The 17,178-nt window shown below is 35.3% G+C and overlaps 1 protein-coding gene across 1 annotated transcript in view; it reads left to right on the top strand.

Annotated features, from left to right (window-relative positions):
* The window catches only part of ERLEC1 (endoplasmic reticulum lectin 1), a 50,467-nt gene that overhangs the window by 20,627 nt on the left and 12,662 nt on the right, over window positions 1-17,178 (top strand). The window contains exons 7-11 of the mRNA XM_027865073.1: window positions 2,502-2,725; window positions 2,824-2,953; window positions 5,952-6,113; window positions 6,937-6,996; window positions 11,009-11,133. Coding sequence (XP_027720874.1) covers window positions 2,502-2,725; window positions 2,824-2,953; window positions 5,952-6,113; window positions 6,937-6,996; window positions 11,009-11,133 — 701 coding nt within the window. The remainder of the gene's footprint in view (window positions 1-2,501; window positions 2,726-2,823; window positions 2,954-5,951; window positions 6,114-6,936; window positions 6,997-11,008; window positions 11,134-17,178) is intronic.

The following is a 17,178-nucleotide window of genomic DNA, read 5'->3' as shown; positions in this document are numbered from 1 at the left end:
GGTACTTTTAAGTTACAGAAATTTTTCATGAAATATATAGACTATAAAAATGAAAATAGGACTCTAAATGAATTTGTAGTTCTTCCCTAACACAAACAATGGGTTAGATTTAGTGTATATATTTCATGAACATTGATTTTCAGGCACTGTCCCAAGCTTCAGGATTTTTCATGCTATTGTTTTTAGTGCTAGTTTGAGGGGTTTGCAAGTTTTCAGTGCTTCCAAGGAGGTATCCTCTGAGGAATTGTGGTTAATGTTTTTCAGATCTGTGCTCTGGTCTTTACCCAGAAAGGCTCCTGGTCTCCTGCAGCCACAAGTGTTAGAGCTCCTCTTACCCCTTGAACTGTGACCAGGTTCCCTGCTCTCCTGCAGCTGAAGGGCTAGTGCTTCTCTCTGCCTAGGAACTGCAATCAGGCCTCCTGCTCCCTTGTAACCAACCACAATTGCCTAAAAAAAAAAAAAAAAAAAAAACTAAATCACTACTGATTAGACAAATTTAAATTAAAACAATTCTGATGTATCATCTCACTCCTACCAGAAATGACAAATGTTGGAGGGAACATAGGAAAATATGTATACTAATGAATTGTTGATGCAATTGCAAACTGGTCCAACCCTTCTGGAGAACAGCTTGAAACTATGCCCAAGGGGCTGTAAAACTGCATGCCCTTTGACCTAGCAATACCATTACTAAGTCTTTATCCCAAAGAGGTCAAAGAAAAGAGAAAAGGACCTATCTGTACAAAAATATTTATAGCTATTTTTGTGGTGGTGAAGGAATTGGATGTTGAGGGGATCGACATCAATTTGGGAATGGCTGAACAAGTTGTGGTATATAATTATGATGGAATACTATTGTGCTGTAAGTAGTGACAGCAGGGATGGTCTCAGAAAAACCTGAGAAGACTTATATGAACTGACACAAATGAAGTGAGCAGAACCAGGAGATCATTGTACACAGTAACAGCAATATTACAACAATGACCAACTGTGAAAGAACTCTGATCAATGCAGTGGTTCAAAACAGTTCTGTCCACACCCAAAGAAAGAACTGTGGAAGCCGAATTGCTATTTTTTTTTTTCCTCTTCTGTTGAGTTTTGTTTTCTCTTTCTGATGGTTCCTCCTATTGGTTTTGATTTTTACAACATCACTGATGTGAAAATATGTTTAATATGAATGTAAATGTATACCCTATATTAGATTGTGTACCATCTTGGGGAGGGTGGTGGGGAGGAAGGGGGAGAAAAATTTTAAACTCAAAAGCATATGAAAGTGATTATTGATAAATCAAAATAAATTAATAAAAAAACGGTTCTGAAGGATCATGATGAAAAATGCTGTCCACCTCCAGAGAGAAAACTGCTGAATTCTGAGAATAAATTGAAGTATAATTTGCTCACTTTCTTTATTTTTCTTGATTTTTTTTTTTGCAACTTGACTAATATGGAAATATATTTTGCATGATTTCACATATATAATTGATATCATATTGCTTGCTGTCTCAGTGGAGAAGGTGCTGGAGGGAGGAAAAGAATTTGGAACTCAAATTTTTTTTTAAAATGTTAAAAATAGATATAAATTTTTAAAAGACAAAATAAGTATTTTCAACTTTAGTAGGCTTGTGTGACCCAAAGACATTTAATAACTTATTAAGAAACACAGTAAGATTCAGAGCTAGGACTCAAACCTTGGACTTTTGACTTTGTATACTATAAGCTATAATACTTCTAATATAAAAAGATACATTTGTATGTGAGCTTATTGATTAATTTCATACTGTGCAGTTCTACAGTTGGAGTTGTAGAGAGTGCCTAATAAGGAAACTCTCTACCAATGGAGATCAGAAACTGTTATGAAACTAATCATCCTGAAGTGTTGCCTGGGACACTAAGAAATTAAATGACTTGACCGTGGTCACATGCCCAGTTTGTTTCTGAAGCAGGACCAGAACCTGAGATGTCCTTACTTCAAGGCCAGCCTTCTCTCCCCACTGTGCTGTCACTGCTTCTCAAAAAAAAAAAAAAGTACTTTATTATATAATAGGTACTTTTAAGTTACAGAAATTTTTCATGAAATATATAGACTATAAAAATGAAAATAGGACTCTAAATGAATTTGTAGCTCTTCCCTAACACAAACAATGGGTTAGATTTAGTGTATATATTTCACGAACATTGAGCATTTTCTTATAGTCTTTGCATATGTTTTGGGTTTTTGGTTGGGGCGAAATAGTTAAAATAATCAATAACACTATAGCTTTAAAAATGGTCTTACTTTGAAATTATTAAGCATTACAACTAAGGCAATTTGATTACTCTATATACAACTTGCTTTGGCAATATGTATACCTTATTAGATAAGGATTCATATATCAAAAAGAAAATTAGCAGAAAGAGATCTTCAAAAATGACCTGTGCGTTTGTGAACTCTTAAAGTATACAACTGTTTTAAGTTTATAACAAATGTCTTTTGTGATGGTTTTTTTGCTTTTGTTTTTAAGATTCCCACTAAAAATATTGAAGGTCAGATGACTCCCTACTATCCTGTGGGAATGGGAAATGGCACCCCTTGTAGCTTGAGACAGAACCTCCCCAGATCAAGTACTGTGATGTATATCTGTCATCCTGAAGCAAAACATGAAATTCTTTCAGTAGCTGAAGTTACTACTTGTGAATATGAAGTTGTCATATTGACACCTCTGCTGTGCAATCATCCTAAATATAGGTAAGGTATTTACAGTTAATAGCATTACATCCATCAATCCTAAATATTTGCTCCACCCTTTGTACACAGTAGCTTATGTACTTGTTCTCTTTGAATAGGTTCAGATCTTCCCCAGTGAATGACATATTTTGCCAGTCACTCCCAGGATCACCCCTTAAGCCTCATAATCTGGTACAGTTGGAGCAGCAACAAGAAGTAATGAAGATCCCTTTTAGAAGAACTAAAGAGGTATAAAAATGTCTCTTGTTGTTAACTTAATGCTGTTTATTTCATGTTTTGTAGCGCTGTCTTAATATGTCCATGATTTCTGTAGTTCATTCTCTTTTATGACCTGAACTATATTAACTTTAAATAAGAAATTTTAATTTTTTATTTTTATTTTCCTTATTTCAACTCCCCTTTCTATTCCATTCATTTCTACCTTCCCTTTACTACTACAGATCTTGAAGGTATTTTGAATTTTGTAAACATCCTATTCAGTTCTGTTCCTTCAAATTTCCATTTTTAGCTTCAAATAGAAGCCATACTTTTCCCATCTTTCCTGATCTTTAAGCATTTAAATGGACTTTAACAGATTTTTAAAATATCATTTATAATGTACCAAAGTATTTATTTGCTTTATGAAAGAAAATGTGTGTACTCTTTCTTTATCCAGTGACCAACAGTGTCACTCTGGAAGGAGGAAAAATGATATATAAGGTATAGATTCTTTGACACATTATATCGAGTTTCTATTCCAAATGAAATCCTGGCCTGTCTTCTTGGTAGTATTCTTAGTACTAGAGCCAGTGTGTTGTGGTAGAAAGAGTATTAGACTTAGACTGAAAAAGTTCTATGTTTGAATTCCTGCTTTGCTACTTCTCTGCCTTTGTGACCTTGGAGTCATCTCCCTGGAGATTAATTTCTTTATCTGTAAAATTAGGTTTAATTAGATATTATCTAGTCCTGTGCACATCCTATGGTCTGTTATACTTATAGGTGACTTCAACCAAGATGCTGAACAAAATCCAGCTTTGTTGTATTTTTTCAAGAAGGAGCAGTACAGTTTAGTTGATATTGTAAAGTTTCCATTTCAGTAAATGAAGTTTTCAAGGAAATTTGGGATCTAATGCTTTAAAAATATTTTTTCTAGCATTTGTAACATTTCACATATTCTAAATATGAGTATTTTTTGAGTAATATTCTAGGTTCTATGAATGGTTAAAACTGAATTGAAGTACTGACATTTTTATAAGTATAGTGAATATATATGGCTTTTCTTTTTCAAGTTTTAATAGGTGAAGTTCAGTTTGAGCTTCAAAATTTAAATCTATAGAATTAAAATTCAGGTTCCCTCATTCACCCTTCCACCATTAATTTTTCTTACCCTTTCTTTCCTTTCAGCAAGAAGTAAGAATGTTTTATGTTTGCCTCAGAGTTTTTTTATGTGCTACCTGGTATACATCACATTCATTTAGCGATAGCAAAATGGTCTTGACATTTGGGTTTATGAAAGTGAAAACATTATTATAGATATACAAGCTTACTACTTGAGAATGAATCCTTGAGAATGAAAATTTATCTTCTATCCGAAAGGAGCAATAGTGACCCTTGTTCATGTTCTATAAAACATTTAAAGGTTTTGAACAATTCATTGATGTGATCAGATCTGTACAGAAGGAAGATTAATGTGGTATATGAATAATGAATGAAGGGGAGAGAAAATTGAGTACAGAAGACCAGTTGGGAGGCAATTGTAATAATCTAAGTAGATAGTAATGACAGATTTACTGGGTTGGTGGCAGTAAAAATAAAAATTCAATTTCAGCAAACGTTTATCAAGTGCCTACTGTGTGCCAGGCATTGTGCTAAGCACTGGGGATACCAATAAGAAAAAGACTGTCTCTGTCCTCAAGGAACTTATAATCTAATGAGGGAAGACAACACACAAAAGGAAGCTGAAAAGCTAAGGAGGTGGGGATATTGCCACTAGGGGGCACAGGGGGTACCTTACACTGAAGCTTCACATTCTGTGGAGTTCAAACCAAGCAGAGCTGCACATGGCAAGTGGAGAATAGATTCTGAAAAGATCTTTGAAAACAGTCACCTTAATGATTTGATTTCTGGGTTTTCTTATACTCTTGGATCTTTTCTTTCTGTCACTATTTTTCTTTGCCTCTGTCTCCTGTTCTTAAACTATTCTTCAGAGATGCAATTATCATTGGCAAAGCAAAGAAACAAATAGCCAATAAGACCATGAGATCATAGAATTAGAGTTTGAAGGGACTTTAGAAGCTAGCTAACTCCTTCATTTTTACACATAAGCAGGCTGAAACCCAGAGAGTTAGGTCATTTAGCTAAGATGGCAGAGGCAGGATACAAATCCAACTATTCTAATTCAGTCCTCTGCTCACTGTACCATGATGCTTCTCTCAGAGTATTTGTATAAGCTTACATATGTGTGTGTGTATATATATATATACATATATATCTATATCTGTATATATATGTAATATATATAGGTATATGAAAGCAATATTAAAAGACATGAGATTTTAAATCAGTGCAGTGACTAATCTTGACTCAGTAAGACTGATGGTGACAGATGTTCCTCCTCCAGAAAGGGGTGAACCTCTCCCTTCATGGAGGTAGGAGGGCCACAAGTGTTTCACATTTCACCTATTTTTGGATTTTTTTCAATGTATCAGTCAGTTTTGCTGCTTTTTTTTTTCCCTCTCCAAAAAATACTATTTGTCTTAGGGATGGCTCTCTGAGAGGAGGATAAGGAGGGATAAAGGGCTACTATGGTGATATAAGAAACAAAAAATGGGGACAGGTAGGTGGCGCATTGGATAGAGCACCAGCCCTGAAGTCAGAAGGACCTGAGTTCAAATCCGGACTCAGACCAAACACTTGACACTTACCAGCTGTGTGACCCTGGGCAAGTCACTAAACCCCATTGCCTAGCAAACAAACAAACAATATAAATAAATAAATGCCCTGAAGAAGGGGGAAAGAAGGTAGTAGATTGCTGGTGTAGAAATAGGCAATACATTGTCAGATATGGTCAGTGTGTATGTTGATTTTGTTTAACTATACTTCTTTGTCCGAAGAGAGGATTCTTTGAGGGGCCAAGGTAATTGGGAAGTGACGGCACTTGTGGGAGTTAGAGGGAACATAAAGCATCAGTGCAACATTTTTAAAGTGTACATTGAAAGCCCTTAAAGATTCATGTGCTTAATTTCAGGAAGAACCACATTCAACTAAAGAAGACAAATTTACCTCCATCCCAAAACCAGTTGCTCTTGGCACTCATCAACTACTCACTGTTGGAACAACACACATCTCCAAACTGACTGATGACCAACTCATAAAGGAATTTCTTAGTGGCTCTTACTGTTTTCATGGGGTGAGGAATGAATTATTAAACTCTTAAATTTAGAGTCTTATTTTTTTAGGGACTTGCTAACTGTACATTGACAGGATTAAAAATTGAAAGATGTGCTTGTCTTTAGGAAACTTAACAATTTTCTAGGAAACATCCAATCAGAATTTTTCCAGTTAAAATTGGCTAGTGACCACAATGTAACCTAAAGGTGTTACACTTTGTCAATTCATGTCAATTAACTCTTATCTTAAGCAAAAATCAATTAGTTTGAAAAATTGTGCATGAACTACAGCTACTTCCATGGTTGACACAAATCATAGTGTTTTTTTTTTGTCTTAATTTAAATGGTGAAATTTATTTGATTTCTGATTTTTTTTTAGTAGAAAGCCAGTACTAAACATAACTAAATGCAGTAAATGTTACTTACTAGGCTTTGATATTGTCTAGTTTTGAGTCTGTAAAAGATATGGAGGAAAGTACATGAAGGAAGAAAATTTTAATCTTTTTGAACTTATTTTCCTAAGATATGCTACTTCATTGCCTAAATTAGTTTGTACATGATGATTAAAATAGCAGTTGCTTTAAATGTATTCCTGCTGACACAGTGGTAAAAAATGAGAAGAAAAATGGGAAGATGCATTCTGGTTTAATATTGCTAATATTTTCATTGCAAACTGTATTTCCCTTGTCTGTGTTCCCATCATTTATATCATATTGTCATAATCGAAAAACATTTTGTCAAACGCCTCTTGTACAGTGTAAGTAGAACTGATATATTTCTCACTTGTACTGAGAGCCCCCTGAAACTGTCACTGACATTTTTTTTTTTTTTACTATCTCTTAGGGTGTAGGTTGGTGGAAATATGAATTTTGCTATGGCAAACATGTTCATCAATACCATGAGGTATGTAATAGTATTTATGTTATTATACCACTACATATTTATGTTATTATACCACTATAAATTGAAGTTATTTTTATTTTATGAAACAGTTGGTATTGCAAGGAAAAGCTGGTTAGATCATCTATAAAGTCTGAAAGATGAAGGACTGGCTATTAATTTTGAGCCAGTCACTTTCAAGTTTGCTCTTAGGATCATTTATTCCTGTGAGCATGTAAAAATCATTTTATGTATGGGAATGAAAATTTTATGTTAGTCTAATGTCTAAGATACCTTATGTATGGGCAATGAGTTGTAATGGATAAGGGGATAGACTTGGAGCCAGGAGGACTTGGGTTCAAATGTTGCTTCTGATTAGCTACATAACAAGGGCAAGTCACTTAACCTCTCTGAGCCTCAGTTTGCTCGGTAACAAAATAGAGATGATAATACCCATATTACACACAGGGACAACTAGGTGGCACAGTGCATAGAGCATTGGGCTTGGAGGCAGGAAGACCTGCGTTCAAATCCAGCCTCAGACTTTACTGGCTGTGTGACCCCAGGCAAGTCATTTAACCTCTTTTTGCCTCAATTTCCTCATCTCCAAAATGCAGATAATAATAGCACCTGCCTTTCAGGATTGTCATGGGAATCAAATGAAATAATAATCGTAAAGCCCTTAGCATAGGGCCTGGCACATAGTAAGCACTACATAAATGTTAGCTATTATAGCTAGCGCTAAGTGTTGTGAGGCCGAAAAGAGATAATATTTGTAAAACTCTTCACAAACCTTAAAGTGTTAGATATCATAAGTGTTGTTATTTCCTGATAAAGCCCTAAAGTTTAGATTTGTGGCAGGTCACGAAATGGTAAGATTAGTGTTTTATGTAATGCATTATAAAAATTATGTAACAGATGAAATAGGAAGTTGATATGCGAACGTAGTTAATAAATCTGGGTAAACTACCAGTTACTCTGAAAATAGATCCATCATATCCATCAGAGTCACGGTAACAATAAGAATAACTATAATTAGACTATAGATAATATTTGTAAAACATTAAAATTGCTATTACCTTTACATACATTATCTCATTTGAAAAAAGTGAAAATAAGATCTTAAATTAGTCATTATTCCCTTCTTTTCCTTTCTTCAATTAATAAGCATTTGTTAAGCACTCACTGTGTGCCATGTACTGTATTAGGCATTGGGGACTCAATGACAAAAAAAATCACTTTTGTCAAAAAGATGATGTTATATTACATCAGGGAATACAAGATAGAAAGATAGATTGATAGAGAATTTATTAAGTGCTTATGAATGGCAAGAACAGGGAAGACCAACTTGACTGAACTGTAGAGTAAAAGAAACAAAATAAATGGATAATGAAAATAGAAAGATAGATTGGGGCTAGATTGTGAAGGGCTTTAAAAGTTAAACAGAAGAGTTTGTATTTTTATCCTATAGGCAATAGGGAGCCAATGGAATTTGAGTAATGGACTAGGGTGTAAGTATTCATGGAAAATACATTTCTGGACTCAAGGTCCCTTAGGTGGCAGTTTTTTATGTTCCAACATTTTTGTGTTATATAATATTTTCCTCTTTGGAACTTTTGTGGTTTTGAGATAAAAAAGATTACTTTTTAATTAATGAGGAAAAATGTGGGTAAGGGGAGAAAATACTTTTCTGATGGTAATAAAACAAATTTTATATGGAATGAGTATTCTTCCAGCCTAGGCAAGGTGTCTTAAAATCTAAGAAAATTTAGCAGAAATCTTTTTTTTTTTTTCCTGTATGAAGAGGAGTGGGAGGATAAGGGGTGATATGGATAGGATAGGAATGAAAGAAAAAAGGGAGGAAGGGAAGTCCTTGAAGGAAAAGATCGTAGGTTCATTGAGGCATCTTTTAAAAAAAAAAAAGAAGAGAACAGAACAAAAGCTGGAAAGAAAGCAAGACAGTTTTGAAAGCTACATATTGAATTTATTATATACTTTCTGAGAAAAGCAAGCTGTACATAATGGAGATCTGCAGCTTTTTTAATATTATGCCCAGAGTAATTTTATTTTATTTTGGAAATTAAAAGAAGCCACCTACCCTTCATCTCCTTCACTTTAGAGAGGACCACATTTGAACCATCCCAGACAAATAAGACATTCTCTGACCTAGTACTTTTTATTGAATTATTCATTGAATCAGCAAGCAATATTATACTAAAACAATTTAGTATGATATTTAAGTGACAAAAAGTGATATAGACAATAAATAATAGTGAAGTTCAGAGAATATGGATATGAAAGTGACCTGGATCAATTAGAGATGATATTATGGAGGAGATGAGACTAGAGCTGAAAAGTCAAGGATAGATAGAATTTGGATGAGTAGACTGTTGGACAAAGGGCATTCAGAGTGAAGCAAACAGTATGAGCAAAGTGTTGACATTACAAATAAGTGTGACATGTTTAGTGAATGGTATGGAAACTGGTTTGGCTGTTACCTGAAAGAAGAGTTGGAGATAAAATCAGAAAAGTTGGCTGAGACAAAGCTATGAAGGGCCATGAGTTTCAGGTTCAGGAATTTGGACTTTTTTTTTTTTAGGAATTAGAAAGCTGTTGAAGAAAAACAGCATGATAAAATCAGGTACCTTAGGAAGATTAGATCTGCATGAATATTTTTGTTTCCTAACAGTTAAAAGTAGCCAGAAATGGAATAGGCTGCCTCAGGAATAAATGGATACCCCGCCTCATTTGCGATCTTCAAAATAATGTTGGATAAACACTTTAGGGTATGTGGTGGAGGGCTTCTTGTTCAGGTCTGAGTTGTACTATTGGCTAGTGTTAATCAAAAAAAAATCACAAGTTTATGAGATGCACATTGCAATTGGATTTACTACAAGAGAAATAAACTTGAATGTGGAACCCCTGCATAGGTGCAAGGAGATCACAATTCAAACAGAAGCTTGCATATTTATGAAATTGCAACAAAGAGAGGAGGAGGGGCATCAGTCTCCTCCTAAATGGGAGTGGCATGAGAGAAGGAAAAGAACAGTAGAGGTGGGGAAAGGATTAATCCCCTCCCAAAGGGAAGGAGAAAGGCAATGGCAAAAGCCTCATTCTTTTCCCTTGAGAACTGCTAGATCATGAAGATAGGATGGTCTATTTATCTACCTAGCTGCACAAAGTTTCTAAGTCTGGTGCAGACTGACTGGCACCTGTTTTTTGTTGCTGATTTGACTCCCAGGGTCACATAGGGAGTCCAGCTAGGAGTGCAAACAACAAAGTACGTCAGACAGGGTGGACTTTGTCCTTGACATGTTCAGGACCTCCTGTATGCTCCAGGTCCAGTGTTTCTGAAAATAATGGCAACTCAAGAAGACAAGTTCAGGGGGTCCCTTAATACTATTTAGGTACCTTCCAACTCCAAAATTCTGTGATTGAGTCTGCAGGAGAGTTGGAAGGGAGAGGGGCCACTTAAGAAGTAGTTGCTGTTCTCAAGATTGATAGAAATCAGTTGTATTTATGTGGTGTTTTGTAGTTTACTGAGCCCTTTACATTAATTGTAGCTATCATTTGATTCTCAAAACCACACTGCAAAGTTGGTTGTTCAAGTACGTGAAGCGATTTCCCCAAAGTTACACATATAGTAAATGTCGGTCATAATGGTCCTAAGCTATTGCTTTTTCCCCACTACATTATAACTTCTTACTTAGCAATTTTCAAAGGAAGTGATGGTACTGATGGATATAAAAGAAGACAGAGTTGGAGGAACCAGAGAACTGTTTGTAATCTCAGTGAGTAGGAGACTGGTGGTGCCATTAATGAAAAGATAATTTGAGAATAGAATCTAATTCAGAGTGAAGATGGTAAATTTTGGATGCATTAAGTTAAAGGAATGGCTATCTGAATGAATATATTCAACAGGTAGTTTCCATACAGGGCTAATGGTCAAAGCAAATTGGAAAAAGATGTAAGTCATCAATATAGATATGATATTTCAAACTGTAAAACCTGTCACAAGCATTTTTCCATATTTTAGGATAAGGAAATTGGAAAAACATCTGTGATTGTGGGAACATGGAACAAAGAAGAGCATATTGAATGGGCAAAGAAGAACACCGCTAGAGCCTATCATCTCCGAGACGATGGTACACAAATAGTTAGGTAAAGTCCAAAGAACAACAAAGAAAAATCAGAGAGTGATGTTAAAAATACGAATGTTTTCATTTACAACCTCAAGATTTCTAATTTCTCAATTAGGACATTGCATTATATTAGAATCAAAAGACATAGAATAAGTATGTGGGTGCTCTGATGCTTTTGTAACTACACTGGGTCCAAAGGAACTGCATGCTTAAAGCTAGTATTATTCTGAGGTTTCAATATATTTGGTACCTTTGCCTCTTAAAAAGTGGTATCATATGCCTTAAATGATCTCCTTTGATTATCAGACTTAATGACTTGGCTGGTACCCCTGCTTTCCAGCTATGTTAAATGTTAGTCTTCAATCCTGGGACAAAGTGGGCAGTCATCTGATTTTGATTGCATTTCTTCATTTGCCTCTCAGGCTCTAAGTTTAACCTTTGAGGAGCTGATTGTATTGAGAGGCTCTGGTTTCTGAATGTGCTGGATTTTCTGGCTGATTAGAAATCTGGTTTCTTAGTCTTAAGAATATTAGGTATAAACCTTTTACTTCTTTTTTTGTATGGATTGTGATTTGAATTGTAAATTGTAGGCTAATTTGAGCTGGTAAGTAAACTTTATAAAGTTTTAGAGGAATATTACATAAATTAACAAAAATAGGAAATGGGATCTTAACAAAGCCGTTTTGCAAAGTAAGCAACAACAGCAACAAGAATAACAACTAAAATTGATATAGCACTTATTGTGTGCCAGGTACTGTGCTAGGCTTTTGACAATTACTATCTCATTTGATCCTCACAACAACCCTGGTAAGTAGGTGCTATTATTATCCGCATTTTGCAGATAAGGAACCTGAAGCAAACAGAGGTTAAGTGATTTGCCCAAGTGTCTGTAAGGCTGAATTTGTAAGTGTCTGAGGCTGAATTTGAACTCAGGTCTTACTGACTCCAAACCCAGCATTCTGTCCATTATGTGACCTAGAGAAGTAAAATGACTTGCCTAAGGTCACAGGTAGTTATTTGCAGAGACAGAATTCACACTCAAGTCCATTAATCGTTCAGCTTTCCAAACTCAGCATTTTTCCCCATTATGCTATGAAAATAAACTGGCTCTTCATTAACTCAGTAAGTAATATCTATTTAAAACCGAGTGCCAGTTATCTGCAATGGAGAAACACTAGAGGCCTTTCCAGTAAGATGAGATATAAAGAAAGAAAGTCCATTTCCAGCAGTTACTTGATATAGTTCTAGAATTGCTAGCTCTGTAAATAACATAAAAAAAATTTGAGGGAGCAGACAAACAAGAAAAAAATATGATTTTTACAGATATGATGTTTACTTAGAGGACCCTAGAGATTTAACTCCCTCAAAAAATAAAACAGTAACAAGCCTTAAAGCCTAAGATTACATTGGCATTTTTGGAAGCTTCATCATACTGTAGAATTGTATTGAGTTTTCAGTGTACTAAAACCCCCAGATTATTTTTCAGAACAACTCTTGCCTATCCATACCTTCCCCTAAATTATACTTGGGAAGTTGATTTTTTTCTACCCAAGTATAAGACTTTATCTCTTTTGAATTTCATCTTTCTAGATTAAACCCAGTGCTAACCCAAAAGCTCAAGGCCTTTCAAGATCCTTTTGGATACTAACTCTTATCTCCCATTGGATTAGTTATCCCTCCAAGCTTTGAGTCATCTACATATCTAATGAATATGCCTTTATCCAAGTCATTAATAAAAATATTAAATATCACAGGACTAATCAGAGAACTCTGGGTTACTCCACTGGAGACCTCCTGCCATGTTAATATTAAACCAATAACAGCTTCTCCTTGAATCCATTCATCTAACCCATTCTGAATCCATCTGATTGTGTGATTGTCTATTCCATATCTTTCCATCTCGTCCATAGGAATAGCAGAATTATCAGAAACTTTGCTAAAAATTAAGGTAATCTAGATCCATATCATTCCCTTAATATATTAGTTTAGTAATCCTGTCAAAAAAGACTATGGAATTAATCTAGGATGACTTGTTCTTGATGAAACTATGATTGCTTTCTGTAGTCATTGCTTCCCTTTTTAGATGTTCAGTCATCTCTTTTATGAGCCATTCTATAATTTTTCCAGGAATCAAAGTTATTCTCATTGACCTATAGTTCACACACTGTTATCTTTTATTTTTTGAAAATCATGACATTACCCTTCTTCATTCTTGTGCTTTGTCCCCTATTTTCCATGATTTTTTCAAAAACCACTAATAGTGGTTCAGTACTTAATCTGCCAATTCTTTCAGGATCCAAGGATGTCATTCATCTGGTTAGGTAAGCACCAGACTTCAACAATATCTTCTTACTGATCTTGATCATCAGCTCCTTGCTAGCCATTTTATAATGTCATTTCCAATGTAACAGTCAATCTCTTTTACAAAACAAAATAAAAAATATTTGCCAGTTGTCATCATCTCATCCAGCTAAAGCTGTATGCTTTTTTGGCTCTCCTTTTTTTCGTTCATAATACCTTTTAAAATTCCCTTTTTGTTGTTCTTACCTTTTTTCATCCATCTCAGCTCACTGTGAATTTTTGCATTCTGTTTTTGAAGAATCATACTACCTTCTTATATTCATTCATCTTCTGTTACCTGGCCTTGCTTCCATCTTATATATAGTACTTTAAAAAAAAAATCTAAGCTAATGAGTTCCCTTTGCATTCACAACAGTCTCTTCAGATAAATCCATTTTCCCTTATTAGAACTGTTTCCTTTTGACTTTTCAGAAGTCCATTCTTGAGCGTCACTTATCCCTCCTGGGCTGACTTCCTAGAAGCATTTTATTCTATGGGATCCTACCTGTCTTTCCTCTGGACTCTTTTGAAATGTACTTCCCCAAAATCTAGGATTCATGTCAAGTCAAACCAACCCAACAAGTATTTATTAAGCACTTACTGTGCCAAGATTTCTTCTCTTCTGTCAGAAACTCTAAGGAGTGGTCACTTCACATCATTTCCTTCTTACTTCCTCTTAGTAAGAATCAGATCCATATTGGTTCACTCCTCAACTTTTGAAGAGTAAAATTATCACTAAATTAAGTGAAGAAGTTATTAACTACTCTGCTTTTGGCAGAGAGAAAGCTCCAATAGATGACTGGATAATTTAAGATCATTATTGTATCATGATGCTTCTGTTCCTACTTTGTTTTGTTTCTAAAACTCTTCATCCATTCCCTCTTTCCATCAAGATGCCCTGTAGTATACTTTAGTTAACAGAATCACTTCTTTTTCTCCATCCTTTGACCTTTACCCATATACCTTCCTAAATGCTTTCCCTTTCTGGTCTCTGAATGTCTTCACATTGGTATATCTTTTTAGTAGACAATTATCTGTGGAACAAATTAGATAAATATATTCCAGAAACAAATAAACATAGTAGCATATTTGGGTTTTATAAACCCCAAGACTTCAACTACTGGCATAAGGGCTCACTATTCAACAAACACTACTTGGAAAAACTGGAAAGGTGTCTGGCAGAAATTATGTTTAGACCAACATCTCACACAGTATACTACAATTAGCACCAAATGGATATATGACCTACATATAAACAAGTTCTTATCTTAAACAAGTTAAAGGAACAAGGGAAGAGATGACTTTTACAACTATGGATAAAGAAAGGGCTCTTGACCAAAAAAAAGGAAAAAGAGGATCCCAGAAGATAAAAATGGACAGTTGTTATTACATAAAATTGAAAAGCTTTTTCACAGACAAAGCAGTGCAATTAAAATTAGAAAGGAAAGGAGTTTCAGCTAAGATGATGACATGACCAGTAGTATACAGCTCAGCTCTCACTTAAATACTCTAGCAAGGGTATAGAAAAGCAGCTCACAATTGAAAAATTCAAGAAAAAAATTATAGTAAGCATTTTTCTAGCCCAGGTCTACATAGAGAGATAGCCAGAAGCCTGCAGGCACTGTGAATAATGTACAACCAGAAAAGCCCAGCCTCAGAACAGAATATTGAAGTCTATAAAGACTTGTAAGTCTGGGATGAGCAAGGAAAAACTGAATTTAACAGCAGTTTACCTAAGGGTAAGAAGGTGAGAAGGCAAGCCATCAATCTGTGGAAACTGTGGCTTTGTAATCTGACTCCATAAAAGGACTGAGAGCCTGAAGAGCTCAGCCACCAATCAGACTCCACCCTCGGACTCTGAAAGTCTGCCATTCACTTGCCTGAGCAACCCCAGAAGAAGCATTGACAGGACCCCAAACAAGAATCCAAGAAGGCCTCAACATTTCTTCAAAAGTACTCGAGTACTAATTCAGGAAAAAAACGAGTAAATAGAAGAAGACGCTAATGTTAAAGAAGTATTATGGATCCAAGGTTGGTCCAATAACAGTCCTCCAAGAGAATATCTGCACAACTTCTCCAAGCAAAACCTCCAACAGAAACACACCTTGGCCACAAGATCGACTAGAAATCCTAGAATTGAAGTAAGAGCTAAAAATTATGAGTGAAATGGGAACTAAAGAGGAAAGAAGTGGCAACAAAATGAGAGCTAGCTCTACAGCTAAGAATCGGAAGATTAAACAGTGTAGCATAAGAAGTTACAACCTTTATAATGGACTCCTTGAAATTTATAATGAACCAAAAAGAGTTTGTGACTCTGTGAGAAAAAAAAATTAGAATAAAAACGAGCCTGAAAAAAAAGAAAATGTACCTTGTCTGCTATCTGACCCAGAAAGCTATGTCAAAGAGAGATAACGTAACAATCATCAGACTACCTGAAAATCACTTTTTTTTTTTTGAAAGTCTGAATACCATATTTCAAGAAATCATGAGTGGAAGCTACCTAGACATATTAGATAGGAGAAAGTTAAAATGGAAATAATCCCAGAGTTCCTTCCCAGAAAAAGCACCTAAGTGAAAAATCCTGAAAACATCATAGCCAAAATCCAGAGCTTCAAAGGAAAAAGAAAAAGTACTATGAACAGCTGCAAAGAAAAAGTTCAAACACCTGGGAGCCATAGTCCAGGTAACACAACACTTGACAATCTTCCACTGCAGTGAAGATGAGAACTTGGAATATGATATTCCAAAAGGCAAAAAGATAAAGATGTGCTACCAAGAATAACTTACTGGGCAGAGCTGATAATCCTAATAGACTTTCAATGAAAAAGGACTTCTAAGCATTCAGTGTAAACGTTGAAATATAAACACAAAGGTCAAGAGAAACATAGAAAGGTAAATACATTTGAGCATTTGGAAGGCACCATAGGATAAATTTACGTTCTGATAGGAGAAGAAATAAAGGATCCTCTCTAAACCCTAAGTCTTCAGAGGTCTTAAATAGAGTTAAATACAGAAGAGGGCCTGTGTATGGTTTTGTTATATTTTGATGATCCGAAGAGAGTAGATGGAATAGGTAGATAAAGAGAGTAAAGAGACCACCCAAAGTGTAGAGAAAAGAGAAGTGGAGCAGAAGTAGATCACATCAGTTATAGATTATTAATGTTGCACTCAGACCTCTCTCCCAATCCTCTTCTTCTTTGTAAAGAGGGAGGGATGTTGGGGGCAAAGGAGAATATATAGGATGATAAGATGGGGGAAATGCACAACTAACAGTCATAACCAAAAATGTGAATGGGATGAGCTCACCTTTAAAACCTTAAGAGGATAGCAGAATGAGTTAAAAAGCATATTCCAACAACATGTTTATAAATAACACATTTGAGGGGCAGCTAGGTGGCGCAGTGGATAGAGCTCTGGCCTTGGAGTCAGGAGGACCTGAGTTCAAATTCGGCCTCAGACCAAACACTTTACACTTACTAGCTGTGTGACCCTGGACAAGTCACTTAACCTCAGTTGCCTTATTACAAAATAAAAATAAAAATAACACACTTGAAATAGAAAGAGTCTCACAATTAAAATTAGGGGGTGGAGCCAAATCTATTATGCTTCAGGATAACTCAAAAAAGCAGGAGTAACACTTATGATTTCAGACAAGTATTAATAGTAAATATAGACTTGATTAAAAGAGTTAATAGGGAAACCACATTATGCTTAAAGGCAATAC

The sequence above is a fragment of the Vombatus ursinus genome, unplaced genomic scaffold (assembly GCF_900497805.2).
Source record: "Vombatus ursinus unplaced genomic scaffold, bare-nosed wombat genome assembly UNPS02014778.1, whole genome shotgun sequence".
NCBI lineage: Eukaryota > Metazoa > Chordata > Mammalia > Diprotodontia > Vombatidae > Vombatus > Vombatus ursinus.
The sequence above is the reverse complement of the archived record's forward strand: the minus strand, read 5'-3'. Positions and strand labels throughout refer to the sequence as shown.